The 22,757-nt window shown below is 36.4% G+C and overlaps 1 protein-coding gene across 1 annotated transcript; it reads left to right on the top strand.

Annotated features, from left to right (window-relative positions):
• Positions 1–233: 233 nt before the first annotated feature.
• On the top strand, positions 234–15,351 carry LOC142339614 (RB1-inducible coiled-coil protein 1-like). The gene is made up of 11 exons (XM_075389776.1): positions 234–440; positions 1,234–1,448; positions 5,516–5,723; positions 6,180–6,266; positions 6,510–6,753; positions 10,831–10,959; positions 11,620–11,721; positions 12,253–12,437; positions 14,142–14,327; positions 14,617–14,757; positions 15,254–15,351. Exons 1-10 carry the CDS (start codon positions 361–363, stop codon positions 14,630–14,632), a joined length of 1,452 nt encoding a protein of 483 aa, XP_075245891.1. The 5' UTR covers positions 234–360; the 3' UTR covers positions 14,633–14,757; positions 15,254–15,351.
• The last annotated feature ends 7,406 nt before the right edge of the window (positions 15,352–22,757 follow it).

The raw sequence follows: 22,757 nt of genomic DNA on the forward strand, positions 1-22,757 counted from the left end.
TCTTAGAGCCTCACTAGTCTCTTAAATATGTGATTCGCAGAAACTGTTTTGAGCAGACAATTTCAAGGCGTGAAGGGCGGTTCTTAGTCTTAAAAGTTTGACCCCCTCTGTCACCCCACCGCTCGCCAGTCGTTTGAGAGCAATTCGCCCGACGCTAGTCGGTTATGTTATCTTAAGATTAGAACTTGGATATAATTATGAGACACATCAATAAGACTTGTGATGCTTTCAGATTGAAAGATGAGCTAAAAAGTACACAATTTAGTATCTAAAATCTAGCAAGGAACGGAAGAATAGGCAATTGACTGAAGGAGACTCATTGGTCATATTATTGAGGATAGAAAGAGGATCAAAGTGAGAATGTCGGGAGATCTCTGTGTGTTCTTAGTTGACAACGGATCCACTCACGAGTTCTCAGTCGAGAAATATGTGGGAGCCCAGTGAGTGATCACAAAATTGCCGGAAAAATTTCGAAGTCTTGAGCTTTTGATTTCGAATATCAATTTTGAAAAAGCTCTCTGAGCGCTTTTTCCCTATAGACTGTATATGCCAAAAAATTGACAGTCCGAATCTAACCCAAAAAGTGTAGTTGTCTATTAAAGGACTGTTGGTCAATCTGTCTTTCTTATTTCTTTAGTTGTTTCATTTCATGGAAGGCCACAAGCGTCTATCGCGGCTATTTTCCGGCAATCTGCCGGATCATTGTGAATGTATAGCGCAACAATTCTTAAGTCGTTATAATCCATATATTTCTGTTTTGATTAAGGTATAAGAATCATGCAGGTTGTGAAATAATAATAATAAATTAGTCCACGAGTTTATTCCGTTTCTTGCATTTATAAATTTACAACCACAAAACAAAACTCGAAAGGACATCAAAAGGCCACTAGACCTGTCAAGTGATGCCTTTTAATTCTTCTCAAAGTCTACTTATTCGGTAATTCAAACCCTCTCAAATCATTATTTTACCCTGGTAAAACCCTTTTTATTAAACCTTTAGAAAATGTCTAATAGAAAGACCAATTGAAACAAGTATACTTGACTTGTTTACGTGTTTGAAGAAGAGTTTTGGTATTTGTTTAAGTCACGATTTCTGATACTACCGTTCTGCCCCGAATTTTGATACATGCCTCGTAGCGAGACCTATCGTCTAAGTTATTTTAACCAACACAACAGACAACCAAAAATTTGGGAAGAAATTTAGGTCTATTTTCATCAGATGTTTTATTGAAGGGTGGAGGCACTGCAATTCGGAATCTTCGAAGAATTGGGAATTGAACCTCAGAATCAGGTGCTGATTATGGAGAATGGGATCCAACTGCAACCGAATAGGAAGTTGGCCCAGTATTCGTGTGGAACAGGAGATGCCAACCCAATCTTCCTTTTCAGCAAACAGACCATCCAGAACCCGGATCCTCCCTCGGCCAGTGTCCACAATCATTCATACGGTAATCATAATATTATTAATAGCCGCACAGCGATAGCTGGGTCTATTATTGGCCTTCTCTTGGTTTTTTACAATTCAAAGAATTTGAATTGTATTGGGGCGCTGTCTTTTTTTTTCAGATCTGTTCACACATTTTCATGATTTTTGAAGTCAAATTGGAGTAGTGATTTTGGTCACGCCGAAACAGGAAATGGAGCGAAAAAGCGATTGGTTTTGCGGCGTGAATTTTTTTCGCTCTAATTTTAAAGTAGAGTGCGAAATTGGTTTTTGAACAAAAATTCGGTTTCTCGGTAGTGGTTTTTTGTTCACATGCGGCAATTTCACTCTGATGTTTACTGTTTTTTCGATTTTTTGAATCGGATATTTTTCTAAATGGTTTTCCCAATCCATTCACAGCTCATTCTAGGCCTAGTTTTTTGTTTGAATTAAATTTTCATTTCTCGCTAGTGGTTTTTGTTGTTCACATGCGGCATTTTGACATTGTTTTTTTTGTTTTCTTATTTTTTGATCTGATTTTTAAAAAACGGTTTTCTCAATTCACTCATAGTCCATTCCAGGTCTAGTTTTTCTGTTTAGTCAATGAAAATTGTTTGATTTGTACGTCAGGACTTATCCTGCTATGTTTTTTATTTCGTAGTCATGATTTTTGCGTCCATATGACGTCACCATCTGACGTCACAGCCACTTTTTGTTCATTCGTTCATGCAATTTCAAGTGAATTGCATATGTGACGTCATGTTTCACTCCTAGTGGAGCGAGTTTTTTTTGTTCATGCGCGTGATTAAATTTTTGGTCACACTTGACTTACCTCAATCTCAAAAATGACTTCCTCACTTTGAAATTGACTTTTATTTACTTTAATTCAAAGAGATAAGGTCAAATGGTTGTGTGTCACTCTAATTGAAGGTTATTTGAGATCAGCAAATAGAGGCAGCAATAACTTACACAGATTTTAAATCAAAATATAACAGATCAGCCTTCAATGAAAAGACGAATTTTTTTGGTCTGTCTTTTTTACTGTTTTTTTAGACGGCCGATCTACGAATCTATTGCGGCTATTTTCTGGAAATCTGCCAGCTCTGTTTTTTATTTCGTCGTCGTGATTTTCTTTGCTTTAATTCAGGGAAATAAGGTCAAGTATGTGTGTGCCTTTCCCATTGAAGATTATTTACGAGCAGCTAACAAAGGCGTCTGAGTTATATACGTTCTTAATGAAAATATAACGTTTCAGCAAAGAATTTGAATTGTTTTGAGGCGCTGTCTTTTTTTTAAGATCTGTTCACACATTTTCATGATTTTTGAAGTCAAATTGGAGTCGTGATTTTGGTCACGCCGAAACATGAAGTGGAGCGAAAGAGCAAGTGGTTTTGCGGCGTGAATTTTTTCGCTCTAATTTTAAAGTAGAGTAAGAAAACGGTGTTTGAACAAAAACTCGCGTTCTCGCTGGTGAATTTTTGTTCACATGCGGCATTTTCACATTAATTTCCAGTTTTTTTTAATCTGATTTTATTAAAAATCGTTTTCTCAATTCACTCATAGTCCATTCTAGGTCTAGTTTTTCTGTTTAGTCAATGAAATTTCTTTGAATTGTACGTCAGGACTTGTCCTGCTATGTTTTTTTTCGTCAAGATTTTTGTTACGACCATTTGACGTCACAATCACTTCAAATCAGCTTTTTCTTCATTCGCTCATGCAATTTCAACTGAATTGCGTGCGTGACGTCAGTTTTAACTCTTAGTGGAGCGAGTTTTTTTGTTCTTTTGCGTGAATATTTTTTGGTCTCATTTAAGTTACTCACAAAAAGTGACTTCCTCACTTTGAAATTGACTTTTATTTACTTTAATTTAAAGAGATAAGGTCAAATGGATGTGTGTCACTCTAAATGAAGGTTATTTGAGAGCAGCTAATAGAGGCAGCAAAAACGTATACATATTTTTAATCAAAATATAACATATCAGCCTTCAATGAAAAGACGAATTTTTTTGGTCGGTCTTTCTTACTGTTTTTTTTTTGAGACTGCAGATCTACGAAGCTATCGCGGCTATTTTCTGGCAATCTGCCAGCTATTTTATTCTCTTTCTGTGCTTGTTTGTTAAGGTGTCAAACACACCGCCGTAATCAGAGTCTGATTCAGTCAACTTTCGTTTCTTTCTGAGCACGTTTTGATTTGTAATCGGAAATAGCTTTTGTCCAAGTTGGTGCAATGCAACTTCGAATTGGTGTTTTGAAATTATTTTTATTAATAGCCGCATTATTATAAGTCTTCTCCGGATTTTTACGGCTCGAAGAGGAGTAAATTGTGATCTATTTTTTTTTTAAATCGGTGACTTCTAAATTAGAGGATATGTTTTGAAGTCAAATTTAGCACGTGAAAAGTGTTTTGGTCAATCTGCTGAACAAAAGTCAGGAAGAGATAATTCGAAGTCGTGTCTGTTCATTCATTGTTCTGAGTGATTGTGAGAAAACTAGGTGTGAAAAAAAATTTTGCGAAGCGAGCGATATTTTTTGATCACGTGTGGTTTCTTCAAAGCTTCTTAAGTTTTAACTGAAATCAATTATTTGAACTAGCAATAATACGTTTGGAAGTTTTTATTGTCATCTCAAGTAAATATTAAACTAAGATAAAAATTTTGAGCTATTTTTGCTATTTTGCCTTGCTGAACGCTTCTCAGCCGTTTTTTGTATTGTTCTTCGCCTATTGTTTAATATAGTGAGTGCTCTTGGCTTAATATAGTTGCGTTAGTTGTTTTAGTGATCTTTTAATTTGATTAATTTTGTGTTGTTTGTTAAAGAAAATGAAGTAATTTTTATCAAATTTTAGCCATTTTTGTCTCGTTTTTAAGGTGTTTTAACCAATTTTTCTGATCTTAAGCTTCTCATTACAGTTCCTCATGTTGATAATTTAATGCTCATCTATACTGTAGGAGTTTCATCTTTAGTGGCAACTCCTACAGAATTGTTTAACATTAAATAGGGAACATGAGAAGGACACTTCAAGGCTAGACAGGGCAGTTTTCACTCAAATAAATGATACAAAGAAGTGATTTTCTCAGGTCTGTATCATTGTTTCATGTACCGTTTCCGTTTTTTTGCAATCAGTTGGAAGTCGTTTACGGAATAAAAATTTAATGTTGCAAGGCCTAAGTGATTATCTAATTGCAGTCGGTTCCGTAGTCTTCGGCTCTTTTATTTCGTCAAGTTTTTTGTTTCGACCATATATCGTCTTGATCACTTTAAATCTGCGTTTTGTTCATTCCATGCAATTTTGACTGAATTGCCTACGGGGGTGACATCATTTTCGTTCTTAATAGAGTGATTTCTTGGTCACACGTGACTACCTCTCTCGAAAATGACTTTCCTCTCCTTCGAAATGATTTTTACTTACTTTAATTCACGCAGATATAAACATTTATGGTTTTCTAATTGAAAATTATTTCGGAGCAGAGAATAGAAGCAGAATTTAGTTATAGAGATTCTTAATCAAAATTTAACATGAAAGCGACCAATAAAATAAGAGAAAAAATTTCTGGTAAATTAAGGTTGCAGATCTACAAAGCTATATCGACTATTTTTTGGCAAGCTGCCCGATATGTTCATTAGAATTATAAGAAATGGGGAAATTGCTGATGAATGATGCGAGTTGCAATCGTTTAGGTGCCCTTCGTATTTTCACTTGCAGTTTTCGATTTTTAAGCCTCTCCATTTTTGCGATAATTTGATGTTCTGCTATTTTGGGTAATTATTTGCTTCAAGCGTTCCTTGAGAAAAAAGATCATGTGAATATATATATTTTTTTAAAATGGGAATTTTGAAAATAACTTTTCCAAAAAGCTTAATCCAGAGGGCGATATTTTTTGGTCCTTGTTAAAATTGATTATATTTTCGGTCGCAACTTGAGAAGTCTGAAAGATGAGACTTAAATTTGATCACAATTTCTCCCTACGAGTTACAAAAAGATTTTTAAAATTTTCATGCTGTTCAAGAATTCTGTTTTTGTTCTATTAAAAAAAATTGAAGTCCATGGCGGCATAATGAAGTCAGCGATTCAATAAATTTTCATTTTTATAGAAGCGGCAGATATTCGGACCGAGTTGGAGCAATCGCTGAAGCAGACAAACGCAACGATTGATCTAGTGCAGAGTAGGACAGACTTGGCTAGTCGTGTAGTGCAATTGGACCAGAGGCTGGCTACTGAAACGGAGTCACTGGCCAGAGACCAGCACTTGCAGCACCAGGGATGGCTAGCCAGTGTGGCCAACCTGGAAATGTACACTGAGTTAGTGCTTTCAATTTGTTAAAAATTGAGGTCTTTCCCACCATAGCCCCCCCCCCCCACACACACACACACACCATAAATTTATAGCCCCGTTCTGGCATAGATATGGTAATGGGGGAGAGGTATACGTTATATGATCACATAACCACTAAGATGGGAGTGGGGACTAAAAATATTTGTTATAATTTTAAGAAGACCTGGAATTTTGCTTGTTTACAAAATGGTGTGAAAATGTGACGCCTATGTGGATTAAATGCATTATAGGGTCTAAAAACAATAAACTAAAAGCTTTTTCTCTTGAAATTTGATAATCAGAAGTTGGAAAATCTGAAGTCGGTATTGTTCTCTCACAGCTTTTCGTGATATTTTAATCAAGTAGCTTTCTTCGTTGTTTAAATGTAAAAACAGGTGAATCTGAGAATGGTTTCATTCAAAAGTCTTAACTGAATTGTTTAGGAATGTGTTGAACTTGAATGACTTGCTGTCAGCTGAGATTTCGGAGTCCAGAGACCAGCTCGGCAAGTGCGATCAACTCCTAGCACAGTAAGCATCATCTCTTCCATCCACTACAATCGCATTTGTCGTGTTGCCCGCGGAGTTTCATAGCAACTGATGGCAAATCAAAAGTGACGTCAAAATCGTCTTAATATCATCATTTAGAGATCAGAGACAAAATACGAAATGTATCATTATGAAGCTGTGCATGATTCGTTGTTCATGCTAAGTCCGTGTGTGCTTCATAGTAAACATTTTAAATTGACGTAAAGTTGTTTTTACTTTGTCTAGGCTTCCCGAGTCCTTCGACTGTCTCAAATGTTTGCCTGTTCCGCCTTCTGTTGCCGAAAACTTGACGACACTGAGTGGCCACAACCAGTCGTCGTCCAACTGTAGCAACCTATCTTCGCCTCTTTTTAACAGTTCTCCCTTAGAACAGCAGGCATTCGGTACTGGAGAGGTGGTGGAAACAGCGGGATTCTGTGCTAGCATGAGTCCCAAAACGATGTCTTTGTATGAGTACTTATCCAAACATGTAAGTATTGACTTTTCCCAACTCCATGGAAAACGTTTCCCAACTGAAGAGACTTTGAGAGGTCGATATTTGACGCTCTGAGCGAGTTGGTTCTTAGTTAGACCGCACAAGGCTTGAGTAATGGATTTAAGCATTGCAATTAATTGCTCTCGAACGAAGTTTGAAGTAATTATTGTACACGTGTCTTTTTTAATAGCCGCGAAGCGATATTTTTGTCGACAAGATTTTTATTGCGAGCATATGACGTAACAATCACTTCAAACCTGCTTTTCATTCGTTCACGACATTTCAACTCAATTTGTGCGTGACGTCATTTTTCACTCAGTAGAGCGAGTTTTTGTTCATTTGTGTGATCAAGTTTTTCGTCACGCGTGACGTATCTCACTCTCAAAATGATTTCCTCAAAAATGATGTTTTTAGTTTTTCTTCTGCTGAGCTTAAAATGATACATTTGTGTACTAATTTTGGTAGTTTGTAATTGCTTGAATACATGTACGTGTAACTAATGCTTTTTATGACTTCACTAATTCTTATCATAAAATATGAATATACGATTTTTGCTGCTTAATATTACATATGTCTTGTCCACTTAGTATGATTAATGACAAGTCTCGTTGGTTGCTAATAAGGCGTAAATGAACCTGATTAATCATTCGAGTTCAAATGTAGTGGTTTGCATGACTTTGGCACTTTTGTCGAGTAGTTAGTTTCGCTGGTATTTACTGTACCTTTAGTTGTGTTATCAATTAATCTCATCAAAGACAGTTCTCTTAGGTGGCTAATAAGGTTTACTTGAATTTTTTGTTGTTTCAGTTCAAAGCTAACGCTTTCTACGATTTTGACACTAATTGTTTTCGGAAAAGTCATCAAGTTTTTGCAGGTTTTATGCACATTGTTTTCTTAGTCTCATTATCTCTTAGTCTCATTAATTATTGGTCTCATCTGTTGCTATGAGTGCCTTGAATAATCCACATAGTCGTTACAGTATAGCTTTTGCTCTTTATGACTTGTTCGCTGTTAGTTTTCAAAAGATTTTAGTTAATTTTTGAGTTTTGATAATTGTACTTAATGCTGCCATAGCACTTAATGCCATTAATGACATATGGCCTCGGCTGCTAACGCAGATTAAGTTAATGGAAACAATTGTTGCATTACGTTTTTGTTGCTTTCCGTGACTTTTATTTTCTGTTTTTCAAAAACTATCAGCAATTTTTATTTTTTTTGTATATTTTTCTTGTTGTTTTGTCTCAATAATGACTGTTTTCGTTGTTTGCTAATGAGGAATCAGTGAAAATATTAAATAAGTCACTTTAGTTCTTAACCGTCGTTTTTTCCATTTGGGTTCGTTTTGAAGGTTTTTTCATTAATTAGGTATATTTTTCTTGTAGCCTCATGGCTTTGTCTAAAAATAACCGTTCTTATTTTGAACTGCTATGAGGTTTTTCATGACCTAAAGTTTTTAATATGCTGCTGTTATTGATGCGGGTATTTGCTTTTGAGTTTCTCTTATCTTGAGGCCACCAACAGATTCTGATATATGTTTTGCCTCTTTTTTAGTTTCTGCCATTGATTCCCACAGTATTGTTGTTTTGACTACTCAATCTAAGGATGCGTAAAGGCAATATTTTGTTATTGTTAAAAACACTAAATTTTTAAAAAAATTGTTATTAAATTTTGTGTGAGTTTTACTTTTTCTGCTATGTTTATAGCCGCACAGCAATAGCTGGGGCTATTATTGGCCTTCTCTTGGTTTTTTTTTTACAATTCAAAGAATTTGAATTGTATTGGGGAGCTGTCTTTTTTTTAAGATCTGTTCACACATTTTCATGATTTTTGAAGTCAAATTGGAGTAGTGATTTTGGTCACGCCGCAACAGGAAATGGAGCGAAAAAGCGAGTGGTTTTGCAGCGTGAATTTTTTTTCGCTCTAATTTTAAAGTGGAGTGCGAAAATGGTGTTTGAACAAAAATTCGGTTTCTCGATAGTGGTTTTTTTTCACATGCGGCAATTTCTCTCTGATGTTTACTGTTTTTTCGATTTTTTGGATCGGATATTTTTCTAAATGGTTTTCCCAATTTATTCACAGCTCATTCTGGGCCTAGTTTTTTGTTTGAATTAAATTTTCAGTTCTCGCTAGTGGTTTTTGTTGTTCATATGCGGCATTTTGACATTGTTTTTTTTGTTTTTTTGCTTATTTTTTATCTGATTTTTAAAAAACGGTTTTCTCAATTCACTCATAGTCCATTCTAGGTCTAGTTTTTCTGTTTAGTCAATGAAAATTCTTTGATTTGTACGTCAGGACTTGTCCTGCTATGTTTTTTTTTTCGTCGTCATGATTTTTACGACCATATGACGTCACAGCCACTATTTGTTCATTGGTTCATGCAATTTCAACTGAATTGCATGTGTGACGTCTTTTTTCGCTCTTAGTGGAGCGAGTTTCTTTGTTCTTGCGCGTGATTAAATTTTTGGTCACACTTGACTTACCTCACTCACAAAAATGACTTCCTCTCTTTGAAATTGACTTTTATTTACTTTAATTCAAAGAGATAAGGTCAAATGGTTGTGTGTCACTCTAATTGAAGGTTATTTGAGATCAGCAAATAGAGGCAGCAATAACTTACACAGATTTTAAATCAAAATATAACAGATCAGCCTTCAATGAAAAGACGAATTTTTTTGGTCTGTCTTTTTTACTGTTTTTTTAGACGGCCGATCTACGAATCCATTGCGGCTATTTTCTGGAAATCTGCCAGCTATTTTTTTATATCGTCATGATTTTTGCTACGACCATGACGTCACAATAACTTAAAATTTGCCTTTTATTCATTTGTTCGGGCAGTTTCGACTGAATTTTGTGCGTGGCGTCATTTCATTTTAGTAGCGCGAGTTTTTTTCGCTCATTTGCATAATTAATTTTATCACACGTGACTTAGCTCACTCTCAAAATGACTTCCCCACTCTGAAATTGGATTTTCTTTGCTTTAATTCAGGGAAATAAGGTCAAGTATGTGTGTGCCTTTCCCATTGAAGATTATTTACGAAGAGCTAACAAAAGCGTCTGAGTTATACACGTTCTTAATCAAAATATAACGTTTCAGCGTTTAATCAAAGAAGTGTCTTTGTTTTTTACTATCTTATTGCGTCTGCAGATCTACAAAGCTATCGCGGCAATCTGCCAGCTATCTTTAATATGCTGGTGTTGTTTAGTTGAAAAACTGAGAACCTGGTGATTGAATTTTGTTTACTGCTGCCGTTTTTGATTAACAGATATTTTTAATTAACAGATAAAGTAGCAGGCAATCTGCCAGATTTTTTATGCAAGATTTTTGCGTGACCGTTTCAACTTTTACGCCCCTTAATTTTTGCGTGATCTTAATCTTTCTCATTTTATTTTGCTGAATTCAATTTGCGTCAGACTACTAAAAGTCAAATTGAATGTGCGACAGGTTTGGTGTCATTTTGAATAGCTGCGTTAGCAGGCAATTATCCGCCGTTTTTTTGCAGTTCAAGGTGTTATCAAAGATCTGTTGGCCCATTTTTATGATTTCTTTAAATCAAATTCAATTTACAAGTCAAACTCAATTCAGATGTCAAATTCAATTAGTGACATTCATTACGCCGAAGCGGGAAGTAGAGCAAAAAATCAAGTAGTTATGCGGCGTAAAATTTGTTAACTCGAATTCTGAGATAAAATGAAAAAAGTGTCTGAACAAAAATTAGTTTTCTCTTATTTTGATTATGAATCTGAATGGGATTTTCTCAGTCTTTTTTATTATCTTTTTGAGAATAATAAAAATTTAAAACCCTTAATGAAATTATTTGAAGCCCTTTACTGAACCCCTTACCCCCTTCCTTCAGGCTACCTCCTCCTGGAATTTCCATTTCGATGCCTTTCTAAGCTTCATAAATTTAGCAGATTTTGAATTGTTACTTGAATCTTTGATATTGATTTCTATCGATATCTGTGACGACTATGATAGGCATTTTTAGTCGATGAGTTCTGACCATTTTGCGTTTGTCAAACTTGACCTCTTTTGCAAACGTTTAATTACATTGATACGATATATTGATGCAGGAACGGTTCTACGACTTGGATGAACTTGGGTCCCAAATGGAGTACCATTTAAGCCACTACACACCGCACAGTCTCCAGACACTCTCCAATGACGTCACAGCTGTTGTCGATGAAATTAGGACTAGCCAGGTGAATACCTACGCAATATACAAGCGATATGGCTTTGTAGCATTTTGTGATTTGTAGACATTGATCGATTCTTTCCGATAGTCTGCCCCCCACCCCCTACCGCAGCTCAGAGGACCAGTTCAGAAGACCCACACCAATTGTCATTTATTTTTTTTATTGGGGGCTTTTCTTTCGGTTGGGGGAATATAATGGTTAAGATGCCAAGCATAAATAAGATTTACCTTAAAATATAAGAAGAGAATTTAGATCTATTATCAAATTCTCAAAATGTGTTCTCTGAGGTTAGGGCAGATACTAGGTGGGCATAATAGCCCCGTTTATCTGTCCTCTCCGAGATACCTTTGATATGTAAGTAATTTCAATTGATATATATTATGAATTATATAATGTATTATGTAATTAATTAAATTGTTCATAATTTTTATGATAAAGGAGAAATTTATTCTTTCTTTCTTTCTTTCTTTCTTTCTTTCTTTCTTTCTTTCTTTCTTTCTTTCTTTCTTTCTTTCTTTCTTTCTTTCTTTCTTTCTTTCTTTCTTTCAAATCGCATCATGGATCGGGCAAACTGAAGTCAACTCAGCAATTTAACATGGCAAATATTTAATGAAGTTGCTTTGTTTATGATGAGAGAGAGAGAGAGAGATATTTTTGTGCTTACAGGACATGAAGCGTATCAGGAACTTCACAGTGAGGATCGAAGACCTTGTGAAGAGTGGAAAACAGCTGGAGAAGGCCATGGAGAGACAGGAAATACTTCACAGAGTTCGTTTTTTTAATCGCATCTTTCTTCAGTTGTCAGAATTTTTCATGTTTGCTTTCACAGCTCTTCCATTCGTTATTTTTAGAACGGTTTGTCGTTGAGGTTCTTTGAAATTAACGTTGATTACCGGACTTTTAATATCTCTAAACTGAGGTCGATGTTATTAAGTCTTTGGGTTTTTCACATTATAGCCCCTCATTGTGGTAAATTTACGGTAATTGTGACGGTTGATTTTTTATTTGTATAATGGAAAGTACCCTGTGCTTTTTCAGATATACCGTATTATACTTACGTAAGCGTTAGGTAGGTTGCTTTTTGTGTTGCAGTCGTTCCTTCGCTCCGAAGATTCTAGATGTAAAACAGAATAGAAATAAAAAAAATAAAAATAATATAGAAAGCACCATTTTTTATTACTTTTTGTGTTGCAGTCGTTCCTGTCGCTCCGAAGATACTAGATGTAAAAATTATATAAATTAAAAAAAAAATAAAAGTAATATGCAAAGCACGACTTTTTAGTACCTTTTGTGTTGCAGTCGTTCCTGTCGCTCAAGAACCAGTTCCAAACAGTTCCAGATAGAAGTGTGTTGGGGGATTTGTGCTTCACACACGTGAAGCAATTGCAGGAGATGAGTGAGTTGCACATGCGAATTGTGCAAGTGAACAACTACAACAAAATGGCCAAGGATGAGTTGTCACAAAACTTGCATCTCAGACTCCAGTGAGTAGCTGCAGCCGCTGTCTTTTTTTCCTTTGAGAAGCCTTAATTGTCGATCGAGGTCTGTTTTTGCATTGATGGTATTTATGTAGCCATGATAAGGCTGGCCGTTATAATTAAACATGCCACTATGAAGGTGTAGATTATTAATGGCCTCCTCATCTTCTCAGTCGGCTATTATAGCGCTCCTATTTTTTATAGCTGCGAAGCTGAGCTGAGCTATATTGCGGTGCTCTTAGTTGTTACAATTCAAAGAATTTGAATTGTATTGGGGCGCTGTCTTTTTTTGTAAAGATCTAATCACACATTTTCATGCTATTTGAAGTCAAATTGGAGTCGTGATTTTGGTCACGCCGAAACATGAAGTGGAGCGAAAGAGCAAGTGGTTTTGCGGCGTGAATTTTTTTTGCTCTAAATTTAAAGTAGAGTGAGAAAACGGTGTTTGAACAAAAATTCTTTCTCTGTAGTGGTTTTTTGTTCACATGCGGCAATTTCACTTCGATTTTCACTCTTTTTTCGATTTTTTGGATCGGATTTTTTGCTAAATGGTTTTCCCAATCCATTCATAGTTCATTCTAGTCCTGGTTGTTTGTTTGAACCAAATTTCGATTTCTTGCTAGTGTTTTTTTTCACATGCGGCATTTTGACATTGATTTTCTGTTTTTTTTTCTATCTGATTGTTTTAGAAATGGTTGTGTCAATTCACTCATAGTCCGTTGTGGGTCTAGTTTTTTGGTTAGTCAATGAAAATTCTTTGAATTGTACGTCAGGACTTGTCCTGCGATGTTTTTTACTTCGTCGAATAAAAATTTTTCGCTATACCTTAGTTCACAGCTTGTTCATCCTTGTGCGTGACATCTTTTTGACTTCTCTAGGCTAGTTTCACTCTTCTCTCATTCTGCTAAAAAGTGTTTTTAGACAGCAGTTGCTCAGCAATGCAATTCAAAATGAACAGAGTCAGTATCAACAAACGAAATCAGAAAGAAACGGGATAAATCAATTTTAGATGCCCTTTACTCGAACTTTGTTCTTTGTTACCATCTCTGATGCTTATTGGTGTTTATACAAACCCATGTGTGGTCTCACTACGAAACATGAATATGTTCAGCTCCAAAACGACATCAAAATAGTTCGCACTTTAAATTTGTTTCTACAAAAATCACTTTTCATTATTTTTTCTTTCAATCCCAATCGTGGGTATGGGAATCAGCGGCGGCTATTTTCCGGTAATCTACCGGGTATGTTTGATGGTAGTATCCCATTGTGCAGGACAAGGGAATGTAGCCAAAAATTGGAACAATGAGTTTTTGATTTTAACATCTTGTTAATTGCTCTCAAACGAAGTTTGTAGCAATTATATTAGTCCTGTGGTCTTCTTTATGCGATTTTTCGCTTGACCGATTTTTCGTCTGGTCCATTTAACTTTTCGTCCTCAAAAACGTGATAAACAGCTAGCGTATGGATGGCCGAGCAGCTCTTAGAGCCTCACGCTTTACTAGTCTCCAAGTATCCGCTTCACCGAAACTTTTTTGAGACAATTTCAAGATGTGAGTGGGCGGTTCTAAGTCTTAAAAGTTTGACCCCCCCCCCCTCAGTGACCTCACGGTTACAATCAAGATTATAAGACCTTGCCTGTCCTAGCAGGAATTGTCAAGTTTGTTTCACTGCGTGTTATTGGGCATTAAATCTATTGCTAAATGTTGATAGGTGGATAGTGAAGATGCAGGCTAAATTAGTGCGTTGTGAGTCACAGAAAGCGATGAGGAGGGAGAACCTGAAGAGAATTGTTGCGAGGATACAGTTGTTGGAACAGCTCATTGTGGCTCCTCAATATGCAGTCGAAATCCTCTCAGAAGTGTATAGGAGAAGAACTTCTCAACCAAGTTTTTACAAGTTAGTCTTTCAAATGATGTGAACAAGAAAAATGAACTCATGCCGCTCGGTCCTTTCATCTGAGCTCATTATTCCAAATTAGGAAATTTGAAATAAGAAAACTATGGAAAAAATATTATGAATGGTCACGATCAAAGAAAGAAGTTTTTGTGCCAAAACAAAAGGAAGTATTTTTGTGTGTCACAATGCCGGAAAGATTAGTTTTTTGTGTCAAAGTTAAAAAAAGAGTAATTATGTGTGCATCTAGTGACTCAATTTTGACGGTGACTGAAGATACTTTGTATTACAGTGGGGCACCAAAGTGAGCAGTGACGCAGAGAGTGTATTGAGAGAGGAGAGTGAGAGGAGGACTTCATTCACACAGAACACTGCCTCCCACTTCCTCTACTGGCTGTTCCCATCTCTCAGGGAACACTTCCCTATACAACAGGTACACTACCCAATCAGTCAACACCCATCTATATACCATCTGTGTTGTCATATACTGTTCGCTTTGTATGGACAAAAAAGTTGCTATTCTTTTGTTCCACTTATAAAATTGAGACTAAAAAAGCGACCAATAAATTGAAAAATAACGATCTACATGCTTGTATATATAGTACAAAGCAAAAAATCGAAGCAATTTTTATATATCAATATGAAGGATTATTCTGTCTACTCTCTGATTACTTAAACGGGCGCATCAATTCGATATCACATTCTTATTTCATTGGAATTTATTTCAGTTGCCCAGTGACATGATAAGTTGCCATCTATGTAAAGCGCCCGTTTGGCCAGAGAGCTAAACGTTTTGTATCATAGTTGTTGCTCAAGCATGGAGGACCCTACGCAAGTTTTGTTTGGTATTTTTTATTGGAGCGTAATTTTTGCCGGAAAATTTTAAGTATCTGTATATTCTACTGTAAACGTTGTTTTTGTGTTTTTAGATGTTACGATGTCCTGAGTTTGACACACAGCTACCAGATGTGACGAAGAGTGAAGTAGAATCAATAGCGCAAGCAGTCCCTTCTCTCGCGCATTTATGGTTTGTTCGAGATTTTAGTGCTTTCCGATAATTTTTTAAATCCATTTTAGATAACTTTCGTTGTTGTTCATCAATTAGGTATTACAGGTTTTTTTTTTAGCTGAATTTGTTCATGACTTGCTGGTAATATTCAAGGACTATCGACGAACTTTGGTAATATTCAAGGTGAAACGGTCATTTTGAGAATTTTTGATCCCCTATAAGTCCCTGTTACTTATCTAATCTACAGACCAAACACCTACGTATCAAACCCCACTGGCTAATCCCCCACCTAACCCCTCCCCCACTTTACCCCCCCCCCCCACCCACCCCCCAAAAAAAATCCTACCCCAGCAACACCCTCGCCTACACTTACGTACCTCCTAGGCACCTATCTACTCGTGTCTACACCTAACCCAATCTCCTAACTACCCCCCCCCCCCGCGCCACCACCACCACCATCTATTTTGCATCCGCATACACACCTAACGACATTCCTAACTAAAAACTGACTGTTTCTCTCTATATTGCTTTGCTTTTAGTTCTTTTTCTGATAGTTCTGAAATGAGTAGAAGTTATTGGAGAGCTATTGAGAAGTTTTGATCCTGTATTATTCCGTTTTCCGTATTCAAAGTTCAAACAACCCAATTTCCCGCACGCAGACTGGATCCCCCAGACCTTGCTATCCCCCCATCCATCACTGCCAATTTATCTATTCCCATACCTACCCTCACCGCAGCCCGCCACCACCTACCCACAACCCAAAAATAATAAATTGTGGCTGCATCATTTGAACGCTTTCTATTTTGTTTTTAGGCTATTTACTCTAGTTTTTTAATTTGCACGACTTTTAGTCGTTTCCGGTTTTATACTGGCTAAGTGTTTTAGCAACATTTTTAATTGCTCTCAAACGAATTTTGTAGCAATTATATTAGTCCTGTCGGTCTTTTTTTATGCGATTTTTCGCTTGACCGATTTTTCGTCTAACGCTTTTGACTTTTCGTCCTCAAAAACGGGATAAACAGGTAGCGCCCAGCGGGCATTATGTGCTCTTAGAGCCTTTCAGCTCTTTTTCAGCTCAAACTGTTTTTTTTTGGTGACTTATTCTTATGGTGTGAATGGCGGTTCTTAGAGGTTGAGACACCCCACCCCCACTATTACCTCCACCCCCCACCGCGATGTTGCCCCCATCAGCCCCCGGTGCATCCCCGTGGCTAGCTACTGACGAAGCCAACCGCTCGCCGGTAGTTTGAGAGCAATTCGCCCGACGTTAGTCTGTTGTGTTTTTTTTTTCATTTTACTTTGTTTTCGAAAATTGACATACATACGTTTTAGAACGTCAACTTCTGCTTTGAACTTTAGACTTTAACAGTAGCTTACTACTTAAAACAGCAATAAGAAACTGTTGGTAATATTCAGGGTGGGAGATTCCTTTTGAAAGTTTTTTGCCCTAACAGTCCCCCCTGCCTATTCAAACTACAGACACCCCCACAGCTTAACTACCTAAACCCCCCACCTCAACCTAACTACGTAACCGCCAAGTTACCTACCCCAAATTTGCCTATACCCCACCTCCCCACCTACGTGCCGTCGCCCAAGCACTCCCTTCCTTGCCCAAACCAGCACCATTGGGTCATACCCCTTAAAACTAAAAATTGTGTCTGCAATCTTAAGAACAATTTTTTTCATTTTTTATTAGGAAATTAATTATTTTGGTTGTTTCTCCTTTCCCCCTCCCCAACTCACCTACATAAACCCCTCCTCCGCAGAATGAACTACCCTAGTCTCCCAACCCAGGAACTCATACCACTTAAGAACTAAAAATGGTGTCTGCGATCTTAAAAGATCGCAGACACAATTTAACTGAATAATACGTACAAGCCCTAACCAGTGCTCGATCAGAAACATTAGCATCTCGATAAAAAAAACTGGCCTATGAGCATGTCTCTAAGTAGTCGGAGGCAACCTTTTTCAAAAAGAAGTTAACCAATTTTGTTAAAAGCTTAAATGAAATGAGCACCTGAATTCTCAAAATTTATGACCCCAATTTGATGGGAATGGTTGAGCTGTCTGTTCTAGTCCCACTGTGGAGACGATATTGAAGCTGCCTTTCGAAAGCAACACAAGTACAGTTCAGACTCAACGGTCACGTGGCCATGTATCATCATCATCTACATCACAGACTGAGAAGTCTGGAAGCCTGGTCAACACTATGTTCTATGCAGAGTCCACTAATGCAATAGAAAACGAACCTTTCTCGCCTACTGAGAATGGAATCGAGGGAGAGGAGTTCTCGACACTTACAGTAGTTGATCTGCCTAATACGTCGAATTTTTCCGATCCAAACAGGGAACACTTGCATCAGGAAGACGATATTGAAAGTCTCAGCAAACGTCTCTTGTCCCTGCTCAATGTAAGTTAAAACACTCACCTGCACATTTTAAAATCCCGAAAGTCTGCTGTGCTTGAAGTTGAAATGCCAGAAGTTTCTACTTGGCCAGAATTCGACTTTCGTCATTTGAAACCTTGCGCGTTTCGTGCTTAAGCGTGGTTACGTGGATCTGCAGAAGTCACTTCGAAATTCTGACTTAACATGTCGAACCGCTTCGCGGTTCTCCATAAACACCAGAAGTTCTCAGCCGGCTATTATAGTGCTCCTCTTTTTACAATCCAAAAATTGGATTGTATTGGTGCTGTCTTTTTTTTAAGATCTGTTCACACATTTTCATGATTTTTAATAGCCGACCTCATCTTCTCAGCCGGCTATTATAGCGCTCCTATTTTTTTTTACTTCGTCGAATAAAAAAATGTTTCGCTTTACCTCATTTTGCCGCCTTTTCAACATTTTGCGTGAAATCTTTTTGACTTCTCTAGGCTAGTTTTTCTCTTCTCTCATTCTGCTAAAAGTGATTTTGAACATCAGTTGCTCAGCAAAGCAATTCAGAATGAACAGAGTTAGTACAGAAATGGATGTCAGAAATAGAAACGGGATAAACCCATAAAGCCCAATTTTAGATGACCGCTATTTGAACGTCGTTCCTATAAGTTTTATTTACCATCTCTAATGCTTATTGTTATTGATAGTAGCCCCTGTAGCCTCTCTCTAAGAAACAGAAGTATGTTCAACTACGAAATGCCATCAAAATAAATCGGACTTAAAAAAATGTTTTTGTACAAAAATCTTTTTTTTTCAATATCTTCTGTTATTTCAATCCCAATCATGCTTATTGGAATCAACGGCGGCTATTTTCCGGCAATCTGCCGGGAATGTTTGAAGTCAAATTGGAGTAGTGATTTTGGTCACGCCGAAACAGGAAATGGAGCGAAAAAGCGATTGGTTTTGCGACGTGAATTTTTTCGCTCTAATTTTAAAGTAAAGTGAGAAAACGGTGTTTGAACAAAAATTCGGTTTTTCGGTAGTTGTTTTTTATAGCTGCGAAGCTGTAAACTGAGCGTAGCTATATTGCGGTTCTCTTGGTTTTTTTTTGTTTCGTCGTCTGACGCTCTTTTTTCGTTTTCCTTTTTTTCACACAGCAAAGCTGAAAAAGTCCAATTTTCTGACTTCTTCCTCTCACTAACGGCATTTGCGCGCGTGACGTCATTTCTCACTCGCTTTAGCGAAAGTTTTTAGGTTATTTGCGTGATTAGATTCTCCTATGTACTCCTATGTACAGTAAGGTCCCTAATAAGAGGCTTCTGTGGAATGAATTTTAACAAACTTTACTAATTTATCGCTGAATGTTTTTAGCCTAGTTTTTTGAGCGGTGTCGATGTTTTTTCAATTTAGATCTGTATCTGTTTCTATCTCTATTATATGGTACGCAGGTCTATTCTTTCGCAGCTATTCAGGCAATGTGCCGGCTATGTTTGTTCACATGCGGCAGTTTCACTCTGATTTTTACTGTTTATTCGACTTTTTAGATCGGATTTTTTTCTAAATGGTTTTCCCAATCCATTCACAGCTCATTCTAGGCGGGGGGATCTAAAAAGGGGGGATCTAGTTGTTCAATCGAAAAAGATGAAAATTTTGAATTTCAAATGTATTCGCTAGATAACCACAATGATAATGCCCTCATTTTAACGCTCCGAAAGTTAAATATTTATTGGCATTGTGTTTTATTGTAATTTGTTTAATAGTCGCGAAGTGATAGCGGCTATTATTGGGGACATCGTGGTTTTTTTACATTTCAAAGAATTTGAATTGTATTGGGGCGCTGTCTTTTTTTAAAAATATCTATTCTAGCATTTTCATGATTTTTGAAGTCAAATTGGAGTAGTGATTTTGGTCACGCCGAAACAGGAAGTGGAGCAAAAAAACGAGTGGTTTTGCGACGTGAAATTTTTCCGCTCTGAATTTAAAGTAGAGTGAGAAAACGGTGTTTGAACAAAAACTCGCGTTCTCGCTAGCGATTTTTTGTTCACATGCGGCATTTTCACATTAATTTCCAGTTTTTTTTCATTTTTTAATCTGATTTGATTAAAAATGGTTTTCTCAATTCACTCATAGTCCATTCTAGGTCTAGTTTTTCTGTTTAGTCAATGAAAATTCTTTGAATTGTACGTCAGGACTTGTCCTGCTATGTTTTTTTTTATTTTTGTAAGATGTTTTCACGCCTTTGTTCATGACTTTGAGCTCTGAAAACGGATAAACAGGTAAAAATCAGCGGGCATCAAGTATCACTAGAGGCCCTTAGCAGCGTCTGGTAGTCCTTCAAGTCCTTTGTGTGGTGAAACAACTGGGAATGCCTCAATTCAAGGTTAAAAGGTTGCAATTTTTCGCGTTTTTTTTTCCAAATTTTTAGTTAAACCAGTCTAAAATTGAGGTTTGTAAAAGCTGAGAAAAGTCATTTACAAGACATAATTTTTTTAAAGGCCATTTTAAGAGCTGTGTATTTTGGTATTAAAAACATTCACACGCAAATGTATACTAATTTTTACATTTTTTTTCAAGTTTAAAGACAATTTTTGTCAATTTTTGAGTTTTTCCAGACGTAGGTGTCAAGGAATCTCCTCTAGGGTTTGATAATAGGTTACTGCAGAATTTCTAGAGGTATTAGAATGGTTTTCAACTTTTTAACAAGAGTTTCAGCAATGTTTTAAAAAATTGAATTTTTTCAAACTTCTTGACATTTACTTTGATTTTTAAGTTTTTCCAGCCCCAGGTGCCAAGAAACCTGATATAGGATTGGGTAGTTGGTTACCTAAAAATTTTTATTGTCCCTGTGATGGTGTTCAACATTTTAATATCACAAGTTTTAGCAATTGTTTGATAACATTTGCCTTTTAAATTTGTCACTTTTAGGCTTTCCAGCCTCAAGGGACACGGAGCCTCCTCTAGGATTTGATAAGGGGTTACTTCACAGTTTCCAGTTGCAATAAAAATCTTTTCAGTTATTAATGTCACGCGTTTAAGTAGTTTTTTTAAAAGAAACTTGAATTTTTTAAAGTTTTTTTGAAAATTTTTCAACATCGAGTTTTTCCGGCGCCATGGGCCCAAGAATCGCCTTCTGGGTTTGATAATAAGTTATTGCATAGTAGCTAGAGGTATTGGATTGGTTACAAATATTTTATTAACTTGAGTTTTTAGCAATTTTTTGATAAGATTAAATTTTTTAAAATTTTCTGAACCTTATGTTCCGAATTTATCTAGCTTTATGAGCCAATGAAGCTATATAAAGCTTGAAATAGAGATAATATTTTGATAGAGTTTAACGATCTTTACTGGCCAACAAAACTTTTTCAAGTCTTGCTGATGAGTTACATTACAGAATTTCAAAGATATGTAAGTGGTTTAAATTTTTTTGCGAAATAACTTTCTTTAATTTTGAACTTTTCAGTCGTTTGAAGCACTTGTCATATTTCTGGAGTTTATCTGCCTTTAATGGATAATAAATCTCTTTCAAGGCTTTTCCGTGATTTGATGAATATATTTGAGATGGTTTTTTCGGCTGGGATTGTTTAATTGATCGGCTGGTCAGATACAATAGTTCTCAGTTTTCATTCAATTCTTTGGATTGTATTTCAGGACTTGTCCTGCTATGTTTTTTTTTTACTTCGTCGAACTTTTTTTTCGCTTTACCCATTTTGCCGCTTTTTCGACATTTTGCGTGAAATTTTTTTTGACTTCTCTAGGCTAGCTTCATTCTTCTGTCATTCTGCTCAAAGTCCTTTTAAACAGCAGCTGCTCATCAAAGCAATTGAAAATGAAGAGAGTCAGTATAAAAAAATCAAAGTCAGAAATAGAAACGGGATAAACACATAAAGCCCATTTTTAGATGCCCGGTACTTGAACTTTGTTCTCATAAGTTTTAGTTACTATCTATAATGCTTATTGGTTTTGATACTAGACCCTGTAGCCTCTCACAGAGGAGTATGTTCAATTACGAAATGACATCGCACTTAAAAAATGTTTTTATACAAAAATCAATTTTTGTTGATATTTTTTCTTTCAATCCCAATATAAGTATGGGAATCAACGGCGGCTATTTTCCGGCAATCTGCCGGGTATGTTTACTTCTTAAAATTGACTCTTGATCATATGTGATCAAGAAAATCTACTCTGTTAATAGCGGCGACGCGATAGCGGCTATTATCGGGGACATCATTCTTTTTTTAGCTGCGAAGCTGTAAGCTGAGCGAAGCTATATTGCGGTGCTCTTGGTTTTTTTGTTTCGTCGTCTGATGACTTTTTTTCGTTTTGAATTTGTTCACGCAGCAAAGCTGAAAAAGTCAAATTTTCTGAATGACTTCTTCCACTCACTAACGGCATTTGCGCACGTGACGTCATTTCTCACTCGCTTTAGCGAAAGTTTTTAGGTTAATTGCGCGATTAGATTTTGATCAAATACTAGGAAGGGGCAGCTGAAACTTGAACTGAACACTTTTTCGTCAAAAAAACATATAAAAATTTTCGATTTTGCACTCTTTCAGAGATTATTTCTTTTGTCTGACAACTTAGTATCATCAATTACAGGTCGCACTGGTTGATAATCAGGCGCAAAGGAACCTAATTAATGGTCCGAGTTAATAGCTTATTAGTTTTCATGACTTTGACGCTACTTTCTCAAAAATTTGAGTTGACTTTTGAGTTTTTGCTGTAGTTTTTGCTGTAATTTTTTGTTGTCTTATCGTTTATTCTCTTTAAGGCCTAATTGGTTGCCTAATAGGGTTCATTTTATTCGATTGAATTGTTTCTGTTCAACGCTGATGCTTTCTATGACTTTGACATCAATTTTTTTTAAGAAATATAATTTTGAAAAGGCTGCATTGTTTTTAAGAATTTTAATTTTGAAAAGGCTACATTAGGGCTTTTTCCTTGTAGAGCATATGTGTCTCATAAAAATGACACTCCGAATCTAACCAAAAATTCTAGAGGTCTATTAAGGGAGTGGTGGTCAATCTTTCTATCTTATTTCTTTAGTTGTTTC

The sequence above is a fragment of the Convolutriloba macropyga genome, chromosome 5, assembly GCF_964194025.1.
Source record: "Convolutriloba macropyga chromosome 5, txConMacr16.3, whole genome shotgun sequence".
NCBI lineage: Eukaryota > Metazoa > Xenacoelomorpha > Acoela > Convolutidae > Convolutriloba > Convolutriloba macropyga.

Excerpts from the sequence above, each read along its gene's own strand:
- LOC142339614 (XM_075389776.1), top strand. The coding sequence starts at position 361 with ATGTCGGGAGATCTCTGTGTGTTCTTAGTTGACAACGGATCCACTCAC. Across the intron at positions 441-1,233 it reads GAGAAATATGTGGGAGCCCA|GGTGGAGGCACTGCAATTCG; the intron begins GTGAGTGATCAC and ends GTTTTATTGAAG. Across the intron at positions 6,754-10,830 it reads ATGAGTACTTATCCAAACAT|GAACGGTTCTACGACTTGGA; the intron begins GTAAGTATTGAC and ends ATATTGATGCAG.